General features: G+C 33.8%; 2 protein-coding genes across 4 annotated transcripts in view; one reads left to right on the top strand and one right to left on the bottom strand.

The window, feature by feature from the left end:
• The window catches only part of lars1b (leucyl-tRNA synthetase 1b), a 47,960-nt gene extending 41,949 nt beyond the window's left edge, over positions 1–6,011 (bottom strand). The window contains exons 1-10 of the mRNA XM_073824718.1: positions 5,913–6,011; positions 5,148–5,269; positions 4,980–5,067; positions 4,813–4,893; positions 4,598–4,735; positions 3,239–3,400; positions 2,577–2,689; positions 2,099–2,162; positions 1,942–2,009; positions 1,614–1,839 (exon numbers count right to left, since the gene is read on the bottom strand). Of these exons, the coding sequence (XP_073680819.1) occupies positions 1,614–1,839; positions 1,942–2,009; positions 2,099–2,162; positions 2,577–2,689; positions 3,239–3,400; positions 4,598–4,735; positions 4,813–4,893; positions 4,980–5,067; positions 5,148–5,269; positions 5,913–5,918 (1,068 nt within the window). The 5' untranslated portion in view covers positions 5,919–6,011. The remainder of the gene's footprint in view (positions 1–1,613; positions 1,840–1,941; positions 2,010–2,098; positions 2,163–2,576; positions 2,690–3,238; positions 3,401–4,597; positions 4,736–4,812; positions 4,894–4,979; positions 5,068–5,147; positions 5,270–5,912) is intronic.
• Positions 6,012–8,240: 2,229 nt separating this feature from the next.
• Positions 8,241–23,087, top strand: part of rbm27 (RNA binding motif protein 27) — a 26,080-nt gene continuing 11,233 nt past the window's right edge. The window contains exons 1-15 of one of the 3 annotated variants that reach the window (XM_073824249.1): positions 8,241–8,419; positions 8,992–9,110; positions 9,286–9,407; positions 9,731–9,813; positions 11,155–11,351; positions 13,332–13,634; positions 14,707–14,928; positions 17,589–17,774; positions 18,217–18,363; positions 18,491–18,632; positions 19,486–19,639; positions 19,758–19,961; positions 21,791–21,931; positions 22,750–22,875; positions 22,993–23,067. In XM_073824249.1, the coding sequence (XP_073680350.1) occupies positions 8,361–8,419; positions 8,992–9,110; positions 9,286–9,407; positions 9,731–9,813; positions 11,155–11,351; positions 13,332–13,634; positions 14,707–14,928; positions 17,589–17,774; positions 18,217–18,363; positions 18,491–18,632; positions 19,486–19,639; positions 19,758–19,961; positions 21,791–21,931; positions 22,750–22,875; positions 22,993–23,067 (2,280 nt within the window). In that variant the 5' untranslated portion in view covers positions 8,241–8,360. Of the gene's footprint in view, positions 8,420–8,991; positions 9,111–9,285; positions 9,408–9,730; positions 9,814–11,154; positions 11,352–13,328; positions 13,635–14,706; positions 14,929–17,588; positions 17,775–18,216; positions 18,364–18,490; positions 18,633–19,485; positions 19,640–19,757; positions 19,962–21,790; positions 21,932–22,749; positions 22,876–22,992; positions 23,068–23,087 lie in introns of all 3 variants that reach the window. The other 2 variants (XM_073824248.1, XM_073824250.1) reach the window with 2 other exon arrangements.

Below are 23,087 nucleotides of genomic sequence, written 5' to 3'. Positions count from 1 at the left end.
AACATGACCTGCTAGGTAGCATTATTTTGTTGCTAAAACTAGATTCACCCAAAAGCTTGTCTTGAAAGACGGAGCAGTTCCCACTTTATAAACAGAAGCTGTTGTTTATGGGCCACAACCTGTAAATATGTTTTATTCTCTGTTGATGTGATTTCCAATAATGTTACCTAATAAATTGTTTACATCCTTGCTACAACATACAAAGGGCAATGCTGTCTGCTTCGCTAGCCAGTTAGCTAAATACCAATTCATACTTATCTGTCAAACGCCTACAAAGTTCTTTTTTAATCCCACCAGCAAATTTCCAATGTAGGTGTTTGTTGGCATTTATGTGATCAGTGTAAACTATTCTTTGATTAGTGTAAACTATGCTCATTTGGCTACAGGCATGCTAAATATGGTTGTGTGTTTAATTTGGCCACTGTACTAAAGCCATGGTTAGTCTTTATAATAGGCTCCTAGTTCTAGAGACAGATATTCGACTACACTTGTTCTATAAAGACAAAACGCTGCTATACAGTCAGTAGTGATCAGTGTTGGGAAAAGTTACTTTTAAAAGTAATGCATTACAATATTGTGTTACTCCCCCCCCCCCCAAAAAAAAATTGTATTACATAACTTAATTACTTTTTATAGAAAAGTAATGCATTCCATGTCTTTTGTGTTACTTTTTAAATAAAAAATGCAAAATCTCTTTCACACCAAAAGCCTCAGACTGAAAGAAAAAGTAAATTCACATCTGTTCAGTAGAATGCAGAAGGAGAATGTTTATCTTGAGTAATTTTTGCTTATATTATTATAGTTGAACTGGACCATCGAAGGTCAGCAGCAAGGACACTGGTTAATAAAATGGGATTAAATAAATAAAGAATATTTGTATTATTTAACATTATTGCAGGTTTACATCATATTCTGAGTTATTCTAGAAATGAAAGTACATCTTACTCCTGATTTCTCTCAACATGGTTTCAATCAATAAATGGGAAAAAAAACGAACTGTTGTTACTTATTTTAAAAAAGTAATCTAATTACGTACCCCCAACACTGGTAGCGATGTAGATCCACAGTGTATAATCAAATAATTCCTTCGAAGACTGTAGTGTCATTTGTTATAACAATTATATAAAAAACAAGGATATTTTGTGTGTGTATGAAGCTTTGGGTTTTAATTTGGGCTCAAATGGATAAGGCAATATAGATGCCATTGTTAACAAAACACCGGAGCACAATGCAACTACCTATAATGGCAAGGGGCGTAACGTTTCCAGACAACGTGCACTAGGTGGTTAGCTAAATCGCAACACACTGGGCCAGCTAACCAATCTAATCTAACAGTGCTCAAGTTATCATACACATGCGCAACAAATGTAATATTTTCAAATATTTAATTCTCATTACTCAGCAATTTATTATACTGGGTTTTATGTTTTTCTAAAAATGTTTAATGTTAAATTTAACTTAACATATTGAATGAATTTTGAATGTTATTTTATCTTTTATTTACTTTACTGACTAAGTAATTGCTTTACCAGGCTGTCTTGTGAAGTTATTCTATCATTAAGTTTTTCTTTTTTAGACACAAAGCACAAGCAGTGCATTTTAGAGACACAAACCTGGCCCATGATGTTCATGATTACAGGAACCACTCCATTCTCCTTAGTAAAGCCCTGGTAGGACATGTTCCTGGCTGACCGCTGTGTGCTGATGAACAGGTCACCGCTGGCCGTCTCAAATACAATGTACTTCATATCTGGCCGAATCCAGCAATTTGTCTGACCAAACATGGTTTCAGGCCTCAGAGTTGCAGCCACCAGAAAAATGTTCTTCCCTTTAAGACCGCTGAAAAAAAATGTAGAAAAAAAAAAAACATCTTTAGACCATGTTTTTGGTACCACAGTCATAACATGACGTTCTTTAGAGTAACATGATATATGATTGTACCTCAGTTTTGCTGGGTAAGGTTCCACAATCTTCATCTTAATCAGGGTGTACTCTTGAGGACCAACTCCCTGTGATACAGAACATTACTAGAGATAAACACATCCATCCTATTTTATAGCATAAAAATAATAATTTCTTAATTAAAAACACTGCCCACCTCTCCTGTCTGTCTGTCATGGTCCATGCAGGGCTGGCCATCTTTGGGAGAGTAAATGGTGTATCTGCAAGAGCAAGAAGGATTTAATAAAAAAAAAACCATTTTAGAGTTGAAAAATTAAACAATAATAAAAAATAAAGGTAATAAAGGTTTAAATCTGTGTAAAGCACAGAAAAATGTGTTATTAACAAACCAAGCCATATATGAATTATTAAAAAAAAAAAAAGTTTGTAACTTGTAATGCATTTCTAACATTTATAATGTGTTTAGAAACAATTCTCTAAACTGACTTTAAATAAAGTTAGAAAATAAATATTTAATGAATATGTTCAATTAAATATGTATAGAACATCTTTCTTTAGGTGTCACTTTTGATGATAGTGTGTACTGTGTATAAACTTTGCTTCTCTTTGACGAAAGTTCATTACTGTAACTATCACTTAATAGGTAAAAATGTATTTCACTAATGTTACCATACCTTTTCCCAAACTTGATCTTATTTCTCTCTTTCAGAGTGATGTACTGCCACCTCACAAAAGAGTCGTAGAAAGGGTTCACATCGGTCGTGATAAAGGAGCGACGCCAGTCAGCCTAAAACATTAATGACATCAACTACATTTGTGACCCTGGACCACAAAACCAGTCTTAAGTCGCTGGGGAATATTTGTAGCAACAGCCAAAAATACACAGTATGGGTCAAAATTATAGATTTTTCTTTTATGCCAAATATCATTAGCAAATTAAGTAAAGATCATGTTCCATGAAGGTTTTTTGAAAAATTCCTTTTATAAATATATCAAAATGTAATTTTTGATTAGCAATATGCATTGTTAAGAACTTAATTTGGACAACTTTAAAGGTGATTTTCTCAGTATTTAGATTTTTTTGCACCCTCAGATTCCAGATTTTCAAATAGATGTATCTTGACCAAATATTGTCCTATCCTAACAAACCATACATCAATAGAAAGCTTATTTATTGAACTTCCATATGATGTATACATCTGTTTTGTAAAATGTAACCTTATGACTGGTTTTGTGGTCCAGGGTCACATTTACACAAATGACAAATCATGCTGCTTTAAGTGACAAAATACAAAGGAACGGCCAGAATTAAATTGTTCAGGTGAACTTTCACTACCTTTAGACCCATTTTCTTCAGATCTTCAATAGCAAGAGGAGGGAAATAATCCAGCCAATGTTCAGCTTCAGCAAACTTGACGATTTCATCGTCCCGCAGTCCCAGAGATTTCATGATGTCCCACTGGAACTTGGAACCTCCAGACTTTGCAACAGCTTTGCTCTGCCAATGACATTCAATGGCACAACGATTAGCTTTGATTAATTATATACAGTTGAAGTCAAAAGTTTACATACACCTTGCAGAATCTGCAAAACTTTAAGTATTTGACCAAAATGAGAGGAATCATACAAAAAAATGCTTTTTTTTTTTTTTTTTTTTTAGTACTGATCTGAATAAGATATTTCACATAAAAGATGTTTACATATAGTCCACAAGAGAAAATAGTAGTTGAGTTTATATAAATAACCCTGTTCAAAAGTTTACATACACTTGATTCTTAATTATGTGTTATTACCTGAATGATCCACAGCTGTTTTTTGTGATATTTTATTTGTTTATGAGTCCCTTGTTTGTCCTGAACAATTAAACTGCCCACTGTTCTTCACAAAACTCATTTAGGTCCAACAATTTATTTGGCTTTTTAGCATTTTTGTGTATTTTAACCCTTTCCAATAATGACTGTATGATTTTGAGATCCATCTTTTCACACCGAGAGCAACAGAGGGTCTCATATGAAACTATTACAGAAGGTTCGAACGCTCACTGGTGCTTCAAAAGGAAACACAAAACATTAAGAGCTGAACAATTTTTGATTTTGAAATTCTTATTTTTTTCTGGGGAACATGTAAGTATCTTCTGTAGCTTTTGAAAGGCAGCACTGAATGAAAAAAAATATGATATTTAGGTAAAATAAGAAAAATGTACACATCCTCATTCCATTCAAAAGTTTTCACCCCCTTGGCTCTTAATGCATTGTTTTCCTTCTTGAGCATCAGTGAGCCTTTGAACCTTCTGTAATAGTTGCATAGAGTTCTCAGTGTGAAAAGACGGACCTCAAAATCATACAGTCATTGTTGGAAAGGGTTTAAATGCACAAAAATGCAGAAAAACCAAAGAATTTGCGGTATCTGAAAGATTTTTCTGATGAACAGAAGGCAGTTTAACTGTTCAGGACAAACAAGGGACTCATGAACAACTATCACTCAACAAACTGTGGATCGTTTAGGTAACACATTATTAAGAAACAAGTGCACAAGGAACAGGTTTGACTAATACTATTGACTAATAACATGCGTTTTGTATGATCCCTCTTATTTTGGTAAAATAATTAACATTTTGTAGATTCTGCAAGGCGTATATAAACTTTTGACTTCAACTGTTTGAATATGAAGTTACGATCTTATAGCAGACATTTACCTTCTTGCCCTTTGCCTTGTCCTTGATGATGACCTCGTCTGTGGTCTTCTTCTGCTCTTCCTCCTCTTCATCTTCCTCAGGAAATTGGGGTGGGTTTCCATACAGCTCCATTTCTCTCTTCAGCTTGTCTGCACATGCCTGTTACACATAAAACATATTTGGTTTTTAAATGCATACAGATCTAAGATGCAAAACTTGAAGTTTAATAAACTCACTTTGATGGGCATCCCAGTGCAGTGAAGACCAAATGGGAAAAGACAAAGCTTTCCTTTTAGCCGCTGATAACCCACTGCAAACTACAAAACATTGGAGATCAAAATTTAATCATAAATTATATGACTAGATGTCTTTAATATAATCTGTAACTAGATTTTAGACTCACCTCACACTTCGACAGACAGAACGTATGTCCAAGGTGAAGTCTCCCATTCATGTATGGGTAAGGAAACGTAACCAAGTACTTGTTCTTACTGGGTAAACAAACACAAATACATAATTAGTTCTGAATATAATCCGTACAACTTCAGAAAATGCATAAAAACAGGCTCACTCTGCATTTTCTCCAATGGTGGTTGAAGCATCAATCTCAAAAACCTTTTCCTGCTCCCATTTCTGTTGAATGTCCAACTCAATCTTCCTCAAGAAGTCAAGTTTTGCTGTTCCTTTGCGTTCCTGGACGTAAGATGAAGATATTAAGATCAGTTGTGGTCAGTTCAGTAAACTTACATATGAAAAATAATTAAATAAACATATACATCTATATAACTTCAGCAGAGCATAATCAATATATTAACTTTCATTGCATATTTAGGTACATTAGATATTTGTCCATTTAATTATTTGTAAACTATTTGTATTTAAACTTTCAATTCACATTTTAATATACATCTTCTAATGATCGGCTCATTGTCACAGAATATGTACATTATTAAAACTTCCAGCTACCAAAATGCTGCTAGATCAGAACATCAGTGATGCACATCAGCACCTCTGATTGACAGCTGTCAACTCTATTCAAATTACTCTGCCAAAAACTTCATCAAACTTGTACAAAAGTAACAACGTTTTTGAGACCGCAATGACATTTGTTTCTACTTTTCGTTCAGGACTCAAAAGAAAATAAATAAACAGGGGAGACTGAACAAGGGACACATTTGCATGAAGCTAGCTGCTAAAGACAAGCCATGCTCCTCAATGGACCGGTTTGTTTAATGTTTTTTTTTTGCTGTTTAAGATCATGAAGCAGACAATACTCTGAACCGCATGAAGTAAACAGTGTAAAACGTTAAACCGAATTAATATAAACGAAATTTACCGTCATTGTAATATATTCGCTGCAACTTTAGCAGGATTTGTTGAAGATTGAAACCCACGCTGCACTCGGCTGATGACACCGTACTGAAACGTTGCCGCCGGAAGACGCTTTGTATTATGGGAAATGTAGTTTTTAGTAGTAGTACTCTTCCACTGGTTAAAAGAACCTCGCTGTGATATATCATATATCTGGGGCAGATTTATGCCAGGGACCCCCAGGGACTATACCTGATCACTGTAAAAGTCATAGCACAACTATCCAAGCCATATGTGGTCACAATATTAATAATTTTGCGATTTAATCATTTTTAATTTTAATGTACCATATTTTTATTGTTGTTGACATGGCATGGCATGTCAACAACATTCTGACTGAATGTTGACATTCAGTCAGAAAGTATATATATATATATATATATATATATATATATATATATATATATATATATATATATATGTAATAAATATAAAAAAATAAATGAAATATAATAACAGTTGGAGGTGGTATTTGTATATTTGCAGAATGAATGAAATATTGTTAAAAAAAATTCTTGGTAATTTTATGAACACTCAAACATGGCATAAACAATTCAGTATTAAATAGTTTACTTCTGATGTAAATAAATAAATAAGTACATATTAATAAATGAGTGAGGCAACAGAAAGTTACAATAAAATAAATTAAATTAAATTAAATTAAATATAATAATAAAACAGTTGGAAGGGGTATTTCATATATTTGCAGAATGAATGAAAAAAAAAAAAAAAAAATTGGTAATTTTATGAACAGCCAAACATGGCATAAACAATTAAATCTTAAATAGTTTAAGTCTAATGTAAACAATTAAATAAATAAATGTTTATATTATATTATTTTTTTCTCAGAAATTTGATGAACACCAAAACATGGCATAAAGAAGTCAATATTAAATAGTCTAACTTTCATGTAAACAAACAATAAATAAATAAATACAAGTTAAAATTAATAAATGAGTGAGACAACAGAAAGTTAAAATAAAATAAATGATAGATAATAATATAACAGTTGATGATTTTGAATATTTGTAGAATGAATTAAACATTGTTACATTTTTTTCTCTCCCCCCCCCCCCCAGATATTTTATGAACACCCAAGCATGTCATAAACAATTGCTTGTTTTAAAATAAATAAAATAAAATAAAAATAATAATTAAATAAATAAATGAGCGATACAACAGAACGTTAAAATAAAATAAATGAAATACAATGATAAAACAGGTATTTTGTATATTTGTTGAATGAATTAAACTATTGTTTTTAATTATTTTTCCACCAGATGTTTTATAAACACCCAAACATAAACAATTCAATATTAAATAGTCTAACTCTGATGTAAAATAAATAAATAAATAAAACAATTTAAAAAATAATTAATTAAATAAATAAATGAGTGAGACAACAGAAAGTTAAAATAAATTATGTATAATAATAACAGGTGGGGGGGTATTTTGTACATTTGTAAAATGAATTAAACATTGAAGAATTTTCTCAGAAATTTTATGAACACCTAAATATGGCATAAACAATGAAATATTAAATAGTCTAACTCTGATGTAAAAAAAATAATAATAATAGTAATTAAATAAATAAAATAAAATAATTAAATAAATAAATGAGTCATACAATAGAAAGTTAAAATAAAATAAATGAAATACAATAATAAAACAGTTAGAGGGGGTATTTTGTATATTTGTTGAATGAATTCAACTATTGTTTTTAATTATTTTTCGACCAGATATTTCATAAACACCCAAACATAAACAATTCAATATTAAATAGTCTAACTCTGATGTAAAATAAATAACAATTTAAAAAATAATTAATCAAATAAATAAATGAGTGAGACAACAGAAAGTTAAAATAAATGATGTATTATAATAATAGTTGGAGGGGGTATTTTGTATATTTGTAAAATGAATTCAACATTCTCAGGAATTTTATGAACACCTAAATATGGGATAAACAATGAAATATTAAATAGTCTAACTGATGTAATAAATAAATAAATAAAGTATAGATTGATAAATGAGTGAGACAACAGAAAGTTAAAATAAAATAAATTAAATAACAGTTGAAGGGGGTATTTTGTCTATTTGTAGAATGAATTAAACAGTGTTACATTTCTCAGAGTAGAGTCTGTAAGAACTGTTTTAAAATCATTGTTGGCAATTATGAAAAGGGGTGAACTTGTGGTTACGGTGGAATGCGTGACAGCATGTTAAAGCAGCTCCGTGATTGGCTGAGCTTGTTGCGTTGTGACGCTGCGCAATGACGCTGCCAAGAACCTCCAGCAGCTCGTCCGACGTGCTAGTGACTACAGAAGGCCCAGTGTGTGTTTTTAGACGATGCTAGTAGGAGTTGCGTATAAACACCCAGCCTTTTATCAGTATTAATCATTTGCGCGTCAGGATGATTATAGACAATGTTGACGCTCTGAAATCCTGGCTGGCCAAACTTCTTGAACCCATGTAAGTGATGAACAGTGACATTTGAAACAGTGGAGCTAACTGGCGCTGCTAACATGCTAACAGCTTAGCTGGGTTTCAAACCACTTAACCGCAGCGAATAGATATTGTTTTCTCTGATTTGGTGTTTAAATAACAGTTCGTTTATGTTGTATTCTTATATAAGCTCATATTGTTTAAAAATCTACCACGCCTCCCTGATAGAAACCATGTTGCTGGAAACTAAGCTAAGAGAATCTCCTGGCAGAGTGGGGTGGTCATCAAAACAGCCTGATAGTTTTCATAGACTGGGCCAAAACAGGATCAGGGCACAAGTTATTTTAGTTTTAAAGCCTTGGCATGAGTGATCAGTTTATTTTTGAATTCAGTGGTGTGTCTAGTGGTTGTTTCACTAGCTGACAACTTGTCATCTGTTTGATTTTAGTGCATACTAGTAAAGCAGATAGTAAACAAAACTTGTGTTTTGTATTGGTTTAGCAGACCTGCATGGGTAAACATGACTTCGGATTAGATAGGTGACTTCTTGTGTTTTGCATGTGTGGATTTACATGAAATTAACCTGAGATCTTTTACAGATGTGATGCTGACCCATCTGCATTGGCAAACTACGTTGTGGCGTTAGTAAAGAAGGATAAACCAGAGAAAGAACTCAGAGCACTGTGTGCGGATCAGTTGGACGTTTTTCTTCAGAAAGGTATTGATAAACAGTCTTTACATAGCTGTTGTGAATACTGTGTGCATAAGTATTCAACTTGTAGTGAATTCAGGCCCTTTGTATTTAATCTCTTGTCAAGCACGAATGATGTAAAAAGATTATCATGCACTTTATGTATTTACTGAATTGATGCATTGTTCTGTTTGTTTCATAGAGACTACAGGGTTTGTCGATAAACTTTTTGAATGTCTTACCACCAAAAATTATTTGGGAAATCCAGCTGCTAAAGAAGAGGCTAAAATCATCCCAGTGCAGAAGCTTGAGGAGAAGGAAGAGGTAAAAGAGCAGCGTAAAATATTTGTTAACATTTATAATATTGCTAAATGTATTCTGAAACCGCTCTATTTATAAAATTGGGTATATAGGTGTGTGTAAATGTATCCACACTCTAACAGTATAATCATGAAGAGCAATAGATACTATAGCTTGTAAAATGTAGTATTGCCCAGGTCTAATCTGTTAAATGCAACTATAAAGCATGAAGATATAACAAAAGTATTGTTAAAAGGTATTGATTTACCAGGTATATAGTGCACTATGCTCCTCAATAATCTAGACAGATTCCTAGTTTAAGTAAATAAATTGACATGTGTTTTCAGACTAGTCATGTTGAAGATGATAGGGGGGAAACCAGAAGAAGAAGAAGCCCATTAAGGAATCGTTCAGACTTCAACGAATCAAGGTTGGTCTTTAAAAGTTTTTTTTTTTTTTTTTTTTCTCCTGCTGTTTGTGTTGGGTCTTGTCTTGTGTTTATATAAAGGTTAGTTTTTTTTTTGTTTTTTTTTAGTTAGTTCGTTTTTTTTATATAATAGTTTTTATTACTGTCATTTAAAACTGAATTTTAACATTATTACTCCAATCTTCAGTATCACATTATCTTCCAGAAAACATTCTAATATGCTGGTTGTGCTTCTTAATATTGTTCTGGAAATTCTAATTGATTTTTTTTTTCAGGTTTTTTTGATGAATAGGAAGTTTAAAAGCACAACCTTTATAATATATATTTTTTATTTAATATTGTTTAAGTCTTTACCTTTCAGTTATGTAATGTGTCCTTGAAAGTATTTATTTCTTAAAAAAACACTTATTGAGTCAAACATGGTACCTTAAGGCGAGACACTGCAGGTGACTTTGTCTAGATAATTACAGTTAATCTTAGCCAGATTACATTGATAATTGCAAACATATTTTGTATATTACAGGTTTTCTAAATGTTAGGGTTAAATATGCAAATGAGGCAATATTCAATAAAACATGCACTGATTTGCATACATTTCTAGTACAAAAATCTAAACTCAAGATAAAGTCAGTTTTAGAATTCTTGTTTATTTTTTTACATTAGAGCCAAAGTTTTTACAGAGGGAATTTTGGGGTATCTCAGTTTTGTCACTTCATAATTCCGAAAATATTTACAGACAGAAAATACTATATTTTCACAATTTTGGGGGAATAAAATGTTGTATATAATCAAGCAAATTATATATGAATAAATCCTTCTGTAAAAGCCTTCAGGATTTAGACAGGAATAAAATAAAGTTTGGTGTACGTAAGTGCTACTGAAGTGATGATTTGTGGCTCAGTGTAGGAGAAAAAACTCATTTTAAGAAAGCAGGATTTAAAAATATTAATTATAATTGAAATATATTACCACAAAATAATATAAATGATAAAGTGCTATAAAATAAACACTTAACATTGTCTTTGGATGTTTTCTTTCCACTAGTCTGAAAAAACACTATTATTGTTATATTATATTGTAGGGCCCTAGTGTTCAAAATATTGAAAGTGAGATTTTGGACTTATTTTTTCACTGAAATGTTTTTTTTTTTTTTTGTTTATGTTTGTGTTAAATGTTATTACACAGAGAGTAAAGTACTGAAAAAAGTACCATTGGGTACCCCTAAGGGAAACACTGCACTCTGTGTACAAACAGTTTCACACCAGACATGAGGCAGTCAGAGCTGTCCAATGTATTTCAAAATCTGTCATCAGTAATGTACAGTATCTATACGTCTGAACCCAGGGCTAGAGATGACCGCAGAAGAGACGATCGTAAGCGACGGGAACTGGACCGTCACGGAAAGGGCGGAGAATCATACAGAGACCGACATGAGCGGAGAGGAGGAAGCTCACGGGGGAGAAGCTACAGTCGAAGCAGGAGTCGTAGTCGCAGTAGCAGCCGTGGAAAGAGCAGAGAAAGAGAGCACAATCAGAGGAGAGGTAAGGACCGTCCCAAATCACTTCTGTCACTTTACTTTTAAACTATACTCAAGTAATGCATATATTAAATTTAGACACGCTATCTGAAAGCTACATAAATTGATGTAAGGATAGGACAATATTTGGCTGAGATACAACTATTTGAAAATCTGGAATCTGAGGGTGCAAAAAAAAATTTACCTTTACCTAATATCCTAATGATTTTTAGCTTAAAAGAAAAATCGATAAATTTGACCCATACAATGTGTTGTTGACTATTAAATCAAATATACCTGTGCTACTTATGACTGCTTTTGTGGTCCAAGGTCACATAATTGCTTATAATATAATGTATTATAAATATAATATAAATATTTAAAAAACAAACATAATCAGTTAATAAATAATAAACACAAATATCATAAAACAAAGCTATGCACCTTCAGGGGTTCTGTGATATAATTTCTTCCTCAAAAATTCCTCAAATTTTCTTTAGATATTAATCTACAGTTTTGTTTCCTAAAAAAAAAATAGCAAGAGATTATGCTAAAATAATACTTCGCCCTGACATTTTTTATATCCAAAAGGGACAAAAATGATCTAAATATGCACTTATTAGAAAATGATGTGTATTTAAGTCCTTCCATGTTTGAATGTATGTATAAAATAGTAGATCTGGCCAAAACACTTGCACACAAATGAACTTGAAGGGATATTTCACCCAAAATTCTGTCAATAATTACTCACCCTCATGTCGCCCCATACCTGTAAGTCCTTCCATCTTCTGAACATGAATAAAGGTATTTTTGATGAAGTCTGAGAGCTTTCTTACCCTGCATAGACGGCAATGTAACTACCATGTTCAAGGCCCAGACAGATAGTAAGGATATCGATAAAATCTTCAACCGTAATTTCTCATATTTAATCAAAAATATCTTAATTTGTGTTCTGAAGACGAACAGAGGTCTTACAGGTTTGGAACGACATGAGAGTAATTAATGGTATTTTTTTTTTTTTTTTTTTTTTTTACCATTAATTACTCACCCTCATTTCGTTCCAAACCTGTAAGACCTCTGTTGACCAAATTTGGGTTGACCATTTCTTCAAGTTCATCTTCAGAAACCCATACCTCTTATTTCAGTTTTTGTTTCAGTAATTTTAGTATTTGCAACATGTAAATGTAAAAGCTTTTTTAAAAGCTTTCATTAGCTTTTTCTCAGCTACCAAAAACAATTCTTTAAGTTTAAGTTAACAATAACAACACAGATTATAAAAGTCAGGGAAAAGTAACACAAGTAATACACACAGTCAGTTATGTTTTTTTCAAATCAACATAAATACTTGGAATAGAAATTAGAATCGGCACCTCTATTTTTAAAGGTTGTATCAGCGATTTCTAGCCTAAAACATAAAGTGTCGATTTCAGCTTACCTTTCATCACGATCCGCTCGCTGCCTGCCCCATAAATTGTCTGTGAAAAAACCGCGTCTCTCTGGTCAGCCTAGGGTCCGAGATATGCCAAAAAAAACAATCGGCGCTATCAACACACCACAAATAACCAAACAGTGTTCCAACCAATCAGCGTCAGGGGTTTGGTGTTGTGGACTTTCCTACTGGTGCAGGGATGTGAGGGAGGCGGAGCGAAAGTCCACAACACCAAATCCCTGACGCTGATTGGTTGGAACACTGTTTGTTTTTGTGTGGAAAGGTTGGTAGTGCCGATTGTTTTTTTGGCATATCTCGGACCATAGGCTGACCAGAGAGACGCGGTTTTTTCACAGACAATTTATGGGGCAGGCAGCGAGCGGATCCTGAAGAAAGGTAAGCTGAAATTGACACTTATGTTTTAGGCTAGAAATCGCTGATACAACCTTTAAGTAGATTTTTTGTAATTCCTATTTGTTATTGACTGTAAAATGAATCAAACTACTGTCAAGATTTCCTTCTTTGCAAACAAATATTCAGCAAATAACCTTTGTTTTAAATGCTTAATTTCAGCAGAGCACAGATCCAAATTTGAGCAGGAGCGGAAGGACGCAGAGCCTTACAACCCATCCTCTGCCCACATGGGTAACCCACACCACCAGCAGACCCATCCACCCCCCCTGCTTCCTCTGCCCCTTCCTCAGCACCAGTTCCCCTCCTCGGGGAGCCCCGCCATCCCCAACGCCGTAACCGTGGTAGCACCGGCTCACCTGCCCGACAGCACTACAGAGAGCTGGTCCACATACTTCACCAACCACACAGACGGCAAGACGTTCAACAAGAGCAACACGCTTAAACATCGCTGCAGAGACTACGACGGTAAGACGGAATTCACTTCACTTCACTCACATATTTGGTGTAATTATGTAGCTTGTATTACTTTTCCCTGACTTTTATTAACTAAAACCTTAAATGTTTTTGGTAGCTGAAAAAAAGCTACAATGAAAAATAAAAATGTTGCATTGGCAACTGACTGAAATAAGTTCAAGTACTAAAATTACTGAAACGAAAATGGAAATCAAATTGAAAGATTTTATATATAAATTATACTAAAGTTTCTAATGCATTGCTTATTTTTTAAATTTGCAACAACAATTTTTTTCAGGAAGTTTAGACACTAAACTAATGGATACTCGACACCTGTAGTTTATCAAATGAAATACAAACATGTTCCACTACTATGTGACAACCAGAAAGTGTACAAAAACATACAATAGGTTTGAAATGAAGACAAAAGCTATGTTAAACCTAACACATATTTTGTTAAAGTGTGCTTGTTAAGTATGCAAGTTAGGCTTAGGGGTTAGTTGGATGTTTTAATGTTTAAATACTTAAAGTCCAAATGCATTTAGCATCCACTGGAAGTCCAATGATGTATAATCAGAAACACTGATGTGTCTTGATGATCTCCAAGGACATGTTTTACTCTTTAGGGTGTCTGTTTCGAAAGCATCACTAATGACTGTGGCGTAGCAGTCTCACTGCATGGCCTTATGGGAGTGGCGTTAAAGCAGTAGCGTTTATATTTACTACCCTGTCTTTCTGGAGCGAGGGTATTTTTCACACTGTTGGGAGTGGCAGGAGAACGTCCACAGGGATTACTGAAGGATGGATGGTTAGCTCGATTATCCTTGGTCTTATTAAGGAAGCTGTGATTTGGCATGTTGACAAGAAAGAGACGTGACAATCCATACAGCACTGCTGCAGGTAAACAGACTCCACAGAAGAATGACCAGAAGTTCATCCAACCTGACAAGTAGTCCTATCTCCAGGGATGGATTGTGTAAAGCTCAAATGTCAGTGTTTTAGAAAAAAAATGCAAGCTTTTAAACAAACCAGAAAGACTGTTGTGATGTTGTTGATTTTAATGTGTGTTTCTTTTTGTTGGCAGAGAAAGGATTTTGCATACGAGGCGATCTCTGTCCTTTTGACCACGGTAATGACCCTCTGATCGTGGATGACGTCACACTTCCTACCATGATCCCGTTTCCACCCCCACCAGCCCTGCCACGGATGCCCATGCCGCCTATGACAGAACCTCCTCCTGGCATGCGCATGCCGCTGCCGCCTCCCCATGGACAACCTCCCCCTCCAGGCATCTACCCCATGCCAGGTAAGTGTCGTTTATATATATATATATATATATATCAATATCATAGGGCCATATTTCTTCTATTTCTATTCCTTTATATTAAAATATTTTAAAATATTTAATTTAATGGTTATTCATTTCATAATATGATGCTCATTTTTGGGCCAGATCTACTATTTCATTCTTAAATACATAAAAAATGAAATTCATACATGAAAGGACTTGAATACACATCGTTTGCAAATATGCATATATTGGGAGTTGTTCTTTTTTTATAGAAAAAATGTGAGGGCGAAGTCAGTACTTCATACTTATGAATACATTTTTTTTTTTAGGAAGCAAAACAGCTTATTAATATTTGAAGAAAATTAGGATTTATTTATTTTTTTTAGGAGGAAATGGTATCATAGAACCCCTGAAGGCACATGGCTTTGTGGCTTTGTTTTTTTGACATTCGTGTTTATTATTTAATAGTTGGTTATATTTGTTTAAAAAATGCCTGTTACCTTAAATATTAAAAAAATAGATAAATAATACAAACTAATATAACACTAGTATGTATGCAAAGTGAATAAGAAAATGCTTGTAAGCAAGCAAAAACAAATTTGATGGTTATGCCACTTATTAAACTTTTTTTTTTTTCTCTAAAAAAATTGTACAAAAGTATTTCTAAACTGTATGAAACCAACATAAATACAAAAACGTTTTAATGAAAGTTTGCACAATGATTAATAATATCAGTTTAGTTTGATGTTAATGTTTATGAATCAACAAAAATCTAATTCCAGAAAAAAAAATGTAAAGTTGGAAAATTAAATTTGGAAAAAAAAACACGGAATTTGGGGAAATAAAATAATAAATAGCTGAAATGACTTATAAAATGACTTAAATACAATTGTTTGCAAATATGCATAGATTGGAAGTTGTTCCTTTTTTTATATATAAAAAATGTCAGGGCGAAGTAAGTACTTTATAATTATCAATAATTTTTAGAAAGCAAAACTGCATCTTAATATTTGAAGAAATATTTGAAAAAAGAATTTGAACTTTATATCATAGAACCCCCGAAGGCACATGGCTTTGTGGCTTTGTTTTTATGATATTGGTGTCTATTATTTAATAGTTGGTTAAAATGTCAATTACCTTAAATATTTGAAAATAAATAAATAATAAAAACTAATATAACACTAGTATGTATGCAATGTGAATAAGAAAATGCTTGTAAGAAAGTAAAAAATACTTTTTTTTCTCTTAAAAATAGTACAAAAATGTTTCTAAACTGAAACCAACTTAAATACAATTGTTTTATTAAAAGTATGCACAGTGATTAATAATTTAAATTTTGTTTGTGAATGTTTATGAATCAACAAAGATCTTTGTCACTTTTTTTACATTTGTCATTTAATTATTGATTTTTTTTTTTATGCTTATCACTTGACATTAAAATCAACATCCTATGTCAGAATTGAATTTTCTGTAAGTCACATTTTATTATAACAGTCAGAAATGATCTAAAATACCAACAAATAAAAATGAAACATTTACGATCATTAAAAACACTATAAACTTGTTTTAATTTGTCACAGATTCTGGCTTATTATTCACCTTTACACTTAGAGCTTAAAGGATGAATCTTGTGATGAATTATTTCGAATGATGAAGGAAATTCTGAGAATTGCTTGCAAACACATTTGGTAGATTTTTAATCAACCAAAGGGAAAGAACCTGCATGTCATTTTAGCCATGACTGATTAATGATGATTAATAATTTAAATTGATTTAGTAATGTCCATGAATTAACAAAAGTCCTAAATCGTTTTTTTCTTACTGTTTTCATTAAGGATTGATATATACACGCATACTTACTTATATATTTCTCAATTGACATTGAAATCTTACACTATGCATCACAATATTTTCCAGAAAATAAGTTGCATCTGAATACAGATTTGCACATATTTACATATATTTTAGTTTCTCTCACTCTACAACAAATGAATTTGTATAAAGTATAAAAGAAACATAAATTATAATGGCTTTCATTTATTATAAATGCCAAGCCTAAGCAAATTTATTCAAAGTAAAATTGATACTACCCAGGTGAAAAACAAGGTGCACTTCCTTAATATACTTAAAGTGCTCTATTTTCACACGCTAATTTTGTACTTCATTCACTAAAAGCTATTTAGTTACCACTTGTAGTACACTTGAGCCCATCTTTCATACACTAATGGGTTCAAGTGTACTACAAGTGGTATCTAAACACACTTTTTAATACAGAGATAGTATGTTAAATGCATATTTTAATTTATTTTCATGGTGTCCCAAAATAGCACATTTGAGTACACTTAGGTGTTTTAAGATTATCTTAAAGAATATTTTTTAGTATTTTAAATACAAAATTTGTGTGTGAAAATAGAGCATGGTACAACGTGGCAAGTGCACTATACATGTTTTCTATAAATTCAGATGACTAAAAAATGATATTCTGAAAAGTACAGAAAATGCATTTGTTACTTGTGAAATTTTATGAATTTGTTAAAATGTATTAAAGTCTTGAATGCTAAATGTTCAGTGTGACTTAATGTTAACAGCATAGACATTACATTGATTGCCCTAAAGTGCAAAAATCAAAGTTAGCTGTAGAGAGTGTGGTTCAGTTTGCTCTTGTCTTGTTTTAGGGCCTCCTCTAATCCCAGCTACTGGGATTGACACTCCACCCCACTCCAGAACCAGCACTTCTTCCCCTTTGGCCCTGCCTGGAGTGGGACCACCTCCTCCACCACCACCACCACCACCACCACCTCCTCCTTCCTCTTCTTCCTCCTCTTCTGCCTCTCTCCACCCTCAGTACACACTCTCTGAATGTAAGCCACTGCGCTTTTCTGTTCTCAGCTTGAGCAGTGGTGCTTTTTTTTTTTGTCTCCTTTTAAATTATCAATGTCTCTGCCATTTAAAAAAAAGTATGACCCCTTGAAAGAAAGCAGTTGATAAAATGTGCCTCTCCTCTTTCTGTTGGTGGTGGTTCTGGTTTTGTTTTAATTCGCTTTGAGTACAATATCAGGGATGTTTTTTCCTGAAGGCTGCAGTAACTGATTCTGACCATGTAGTTGTGCTGTTGCTGCATTTTACTCTTGCAGCTAATGAGCTTGTCTTATGAAAAATAATTTAGAATAGTTAAGAAAGCTGAGACGGTGCTTGCAAAGACTTTTTTTTAACTACATGTCATGTTAGCCATGTCTATTATTATACATTTTTCTTTGCATGCAGTACATATGGTTTAATATGTCTGTCTTTTGTCTCATACAGACAACTATGACCCTGAGGCCTATAACCCAGAGTCTCCAGGACTGACCGGGCCAGGCAGAGCTCAGTACCGCCATTTTATCCCTCGCATTCAGACGCAGAGACCCAATCTCATCGGCCTCACTTCTGGTGATGGACAAAACCCACGAGGTATCAGATGTGAGAAATTAGTCCCACACAAATAACTGTAATTCACAGTTCACAAATAACTCAATTCACAAATAACTCATTCATAATGGCAGCATGTAACTGAACTTTGGTTTATTTATGTTTTTAGCAGCTAACATAGTAATCCAGACAGAGCCGTCCGTCAAGAGTGTGGCAAGCAGCGAGGTGAGGTACAACGCTGAGCAGGAGAACAGGAAGAGATGTCTGCCATCTACTGATGGACCACAGGCCAAAAAACCCTGGATGGAAAAGTGAGTGATGAGTGTTCTCAGACACAGACTGTTGTATAAAAAAATTAGCTTATAAGCATTATATAGCTTATAAATCTGGAATATTATCTTTTTATGTTTTTGAAATAAGCCTGCAGTTTAATTAAAACTTTAAAACTAATATAGTGAAGTATTGCAATTTTCTATTTTAATTTATTTTAAAATGTTATTGTTAGGATGGCAAGGCTAAATTTTCAGTATCACAAGGTCCTTCTGAAATAATTCTGATATCCTTTTTAGTGCTTGGTGGTTTATTATAACCAATTATTCTTGGTGCTCAAATCCTAATATGTTCTGATTAATATAGTTTTTAATATCAAATTTAAATTAGTTTTTGCTATTTATTTAATTTTTTTGAAAACTGATACATTCTTTGAATAGAGAGTTCAAAAGAACACTGCAAAAGAAGTCTTTTGTAACATTGTAAAAGTCTTTACTGTCACACTTGATCAATTTAATGTGTCCTTGCCAAATGAAATTATTATTTATTTATTTTTTTTATATTATATTTTGGTATATGAGGGATCATGTGACACTGAAGACTGGAGTAGTGACTGCTGAAAATTCAGTTTTGCCATCACAGGAATAGATAACATTTGTTTTTAAGTTGTAAAAATATTTCACAATTTTACTGTGCATTTTTTTTTATCAAATTAATGCACCCTTGGTGAGCATAAGACTTCTTTTAAAAACAAAACAAAGCAAAAAAAATGTCAAACTTTTTTTGTGTTTTATAAAATATATAATAAAACCCTAGACAGTAAAGGAAACTGTAATGATACAGAAAGAGGAAGTCCTGATTTTGTGGTGTAATGGGGTCTTTTCTGTTTAACAGGCAAAATTTTAATAACCAGCATAAACCCACCTTCCCGAAAAAGAACCATTATGTCAACACCAAATTAGAGGTCCGCAAAATACCACGGGAGCTCAACAACATCACCAAACTCAATGAGCACTTCAGCAAGTTTGGAACGATAGTCAACATCCAGGTAAACATCCTGTTTAAATTAGATTATCAACTGCTTTTCATTTGATCACTTAATGTAGTTCTAGTAATTGTGCTGATTCTGAAGTAACACAATGCATCTTGTATTGTGATTTCCACAGGTGGTGTTTGGGGGCGACCCTGAGGCAGCATTGATCCAATATACAGCTAATGACGAAGCTAGGAGGGCCATTTCCAGCACCGAAGCCGTTCTGAATAACCGCTTCATTAGAGTGTATTGGCATAGAGAGGCCACAGCAAACACACAGGAACAGGGACCCAGTCAGAGCACAAACCCTGGGCAACAACATCCCACAACACACAAGGTCTGTCAGAAATGTGATGCTGTTGAAACCTACTGATGGATTATCATATTCAAAGAAAATTAAAACCAGAATGTGCAATATACAGCATCTCACAAAAGTGAGCAGAGCGCACCCCTCACATTTCAGGTACTATTTTAGCATTTCTTCTCAAGTGACAATACTATAGAAATGAAACTTATAGCAGTATAGATTTACTGTCCTCTTAAAATAACTCAACATACAGCCATTATTAGCCATTGTTAAAATAGCTGGCAACAAAAGTGAGTACACCCTAAGTGATAACAGCAGTATGTTGTTTTACAGTGCAAAGCCCCATGTCCTATTCATCATGTTTATGTTTTTGTCTGCTTGACAAGACCATACAAAGTTGTGTATCTTGTATTAGAGCAGTTAAAATGTGGTGCTTAAAGTACAATTCTCTCATACTGACCACTGGATGTTCAACATGGCATCTCATGGCAAAGAACTCACTAAGGATTTGAGAATTAGAATTGTTGCTCTCCACAAAGATGGCCAAGGCTATTAGAGGTTCAGTAACACCTGGAAACTGAGTTACACTACAGTGGTCAGGGTCATACAGAAGTTTTCCAAGATGGGTTCCATGCGGAACAGGCTTTGCAAGGGTCAATCAACAAAGTTGAGCACTCGTTCTGTGCGTCAGGTGCAGAACCTGGCCTCAAAAAACAGATGCATGAGTGCTGCCAGCATTGCTTTAATGGTTGCAGAAGGTCAGCTTGTCAGTGCTCAGACCATACGCCGCACACTGCAACAAGTCAGTTTGCATAGGTGTCGTCCCAGAAGGAAGCCTCTTTTGAAGCTGGCTCACAAGACAGCCTGCAAACAGTTTGGTGAAGACAACCTGTCCAAGAGAATGAATTACTGGAACCATGTCCTGTGGTCTGATGAGACTATAAGATAAAAGATGGTGTCCAGCATGTGTGACGATGCCCTGGTGAGGAGTATCAAGAAAATTGCGTCTTGCCTACAGTCAAGCATGGTGGTGGTAGCATCATGGTCTGGGGCTGCATGAGTGCTGCTGGTACTGGGGAGCTGCAGTTCATTGAGGGAAACATGGATTCCATTATGCACTGTACATTATGAAGCAGAACATAATGCCGTTCTATCCAGAAACTAGGCCGAACGGCAGTTTTCCAACTTGAAAACGATCCCAAACACACCACTAAGACAACAACTGCCTTTCTGAAGAAGCTGAAAGTGAAGGTGATGGGGTGGCCAAGTATGTCTCCAGACCTAAACCCTATTAAGCACCTGTGTAACATCCAGCAGCTCTGTGAGGAGTGGAAGAGGATCCCAGCAACAACCTGGTCAATTCCATGCCCAGGATGATTAAGGCAGTGCCAGATAACAATGATGCCAACACAATATATTGACACTCTATATACACAATATATAAGTTCACGTAGGGTGTACTCACTTTTGTTGCCAGCTATTTTGACAATAATGGCTGTATGTTGAGTAATTTTCAGGGGACAGTAAATCTATACCGCTATACAAGCTACACACTGACTACTCTAAATATATATCCAGGTTTCATTTCTATAGTATTGTCCCTTGAGAAGATATACTAAAATTGTTGCTGAAATGTGAGGGGTGTACTCACTTTTGTGAGATACTGTATTATATTCCTGATATTTCATTGTGGTGATATTCCAATATTTGAGAAACAGGCTCTTACTGGCCAGTCCTATTTTTGTTCGATCTGAGTCCCCGTTGAAACATTTGTGTCAGTTTTAAGACTGTTCATCCATGGATGAGGCTTTGTTTTCTGTTTGTCTACATGCTTTAACTGATTTATGCTTTGTTCACAGGTCATTAATAAGCAGCACAATCCAGGATCTTACGTGCTGAATAAAAACTTCCCTAAACAGCAGACTGCCATAATAGCCGCAGGCACAACGGGCACCACGGGCAACACTGAACCTACCGGCCCTAGCCAGGAACCTTCAGTGGTAAAGAAAGCGCCTAAATGTTTGCACACATCTGACTGGGAGAATACATGCTTGCTTTCGATTAAGTTCCCAATCCAGTAACATTCTAAAGAGTTTGTATCATAAAAAAAAAGTCTTCTTATAGTTTTATGACTATATACACTACCAAATTAAAGTTTTGTTTCATTAAATATTTTTATTCTCACCAAGGCCACATTTATTTGATCTAAAATCCAGTAAAAACAGCAATATTGTGGAATTATTTAAATGTAAAATAACTGTTTTCTGTTTGAATATATTTTAAAATGTAATTTATTTCTGTAACCAAGCTGAATCTTCAGCATCATTACTCCTGTCACATGATTCTTCAGAAATCATTATAATATCTGATTTGATGTATTATTGATTGTTACTGGTGCTCAGTTATTACTTTTTAAATCAATCTTGTGTTGCTTTTGCTGATTAGTATCTTTGTAGAATTAAAAAAAGTATTTTTTTTATATAAATGTAATTTGATTAGAAATAATTAAAAATACAACATATGAAAGAGAACCATTTTGTAACATTCTACATATTTTGATCAAATATTGCATAATTTCTGAGTAAAAATATTAATTTTAGCAAAAAAAATTGAGCTGCAAAGAATCATGTGACACTGAAGACTGGAATAATGATGAATATATGACTTAAATATATTAAAATACAAAACATAAGAGCACAATTGATTTTGCCAAAAAATATTCATATTCACATTTTATATATTCATATTTTTTATATATATATATACATGTAATATGTGTTCATAATCAACACTTATTGTAATTCCTCTGCTAAATAAGGGTTTGACGCCACCTTCAAGTTTACCGAAGGGTCCATATTCACGCACGGTGTTGAAAACTGCATCAAAATCACTGGGAAAAACGGCCAAAGTGCTGGAAGCTCAGGAGGTTTTGAAAAAGAAGCAGGTGAGTATTTCCTTTCTCCTTCTCACCTCTGTAAGCCGATAGTAGCAGTTCTACCTGCTTGGATTGCACAGTCTGGAATGTACTTATGAGTGAGCTAACGTGACCTCTGACCTTCAGGAGGCGCTGAAACTGCAACAAGACATGAGGAAGAAGAAACAAGAAATGCTTGAAAAACAGATCGAATGTCAGAAGGTATGGAGAATAACAAAAGC

The sequence above is a fragment of the Garra rufa genome, chromosome 19 (genome assembly GCF_049309525.1).
Source record: "Garra rufa chromosome 19, GarRuf1.0, whole genome shotgun sequence".
In the NCBI taxonomy this organism is placed as follows: domain Eukaryota; kingdom Metazoa; phylum Chordata; class Actinopteri; order Cypriniformes; family Cyprinidae; genus Garra; species Garra rufa.
Note: the sequence above shows the minus strand (reverse complement) of the source record. Positions and strands in the feature narration are given on the sequence as shown.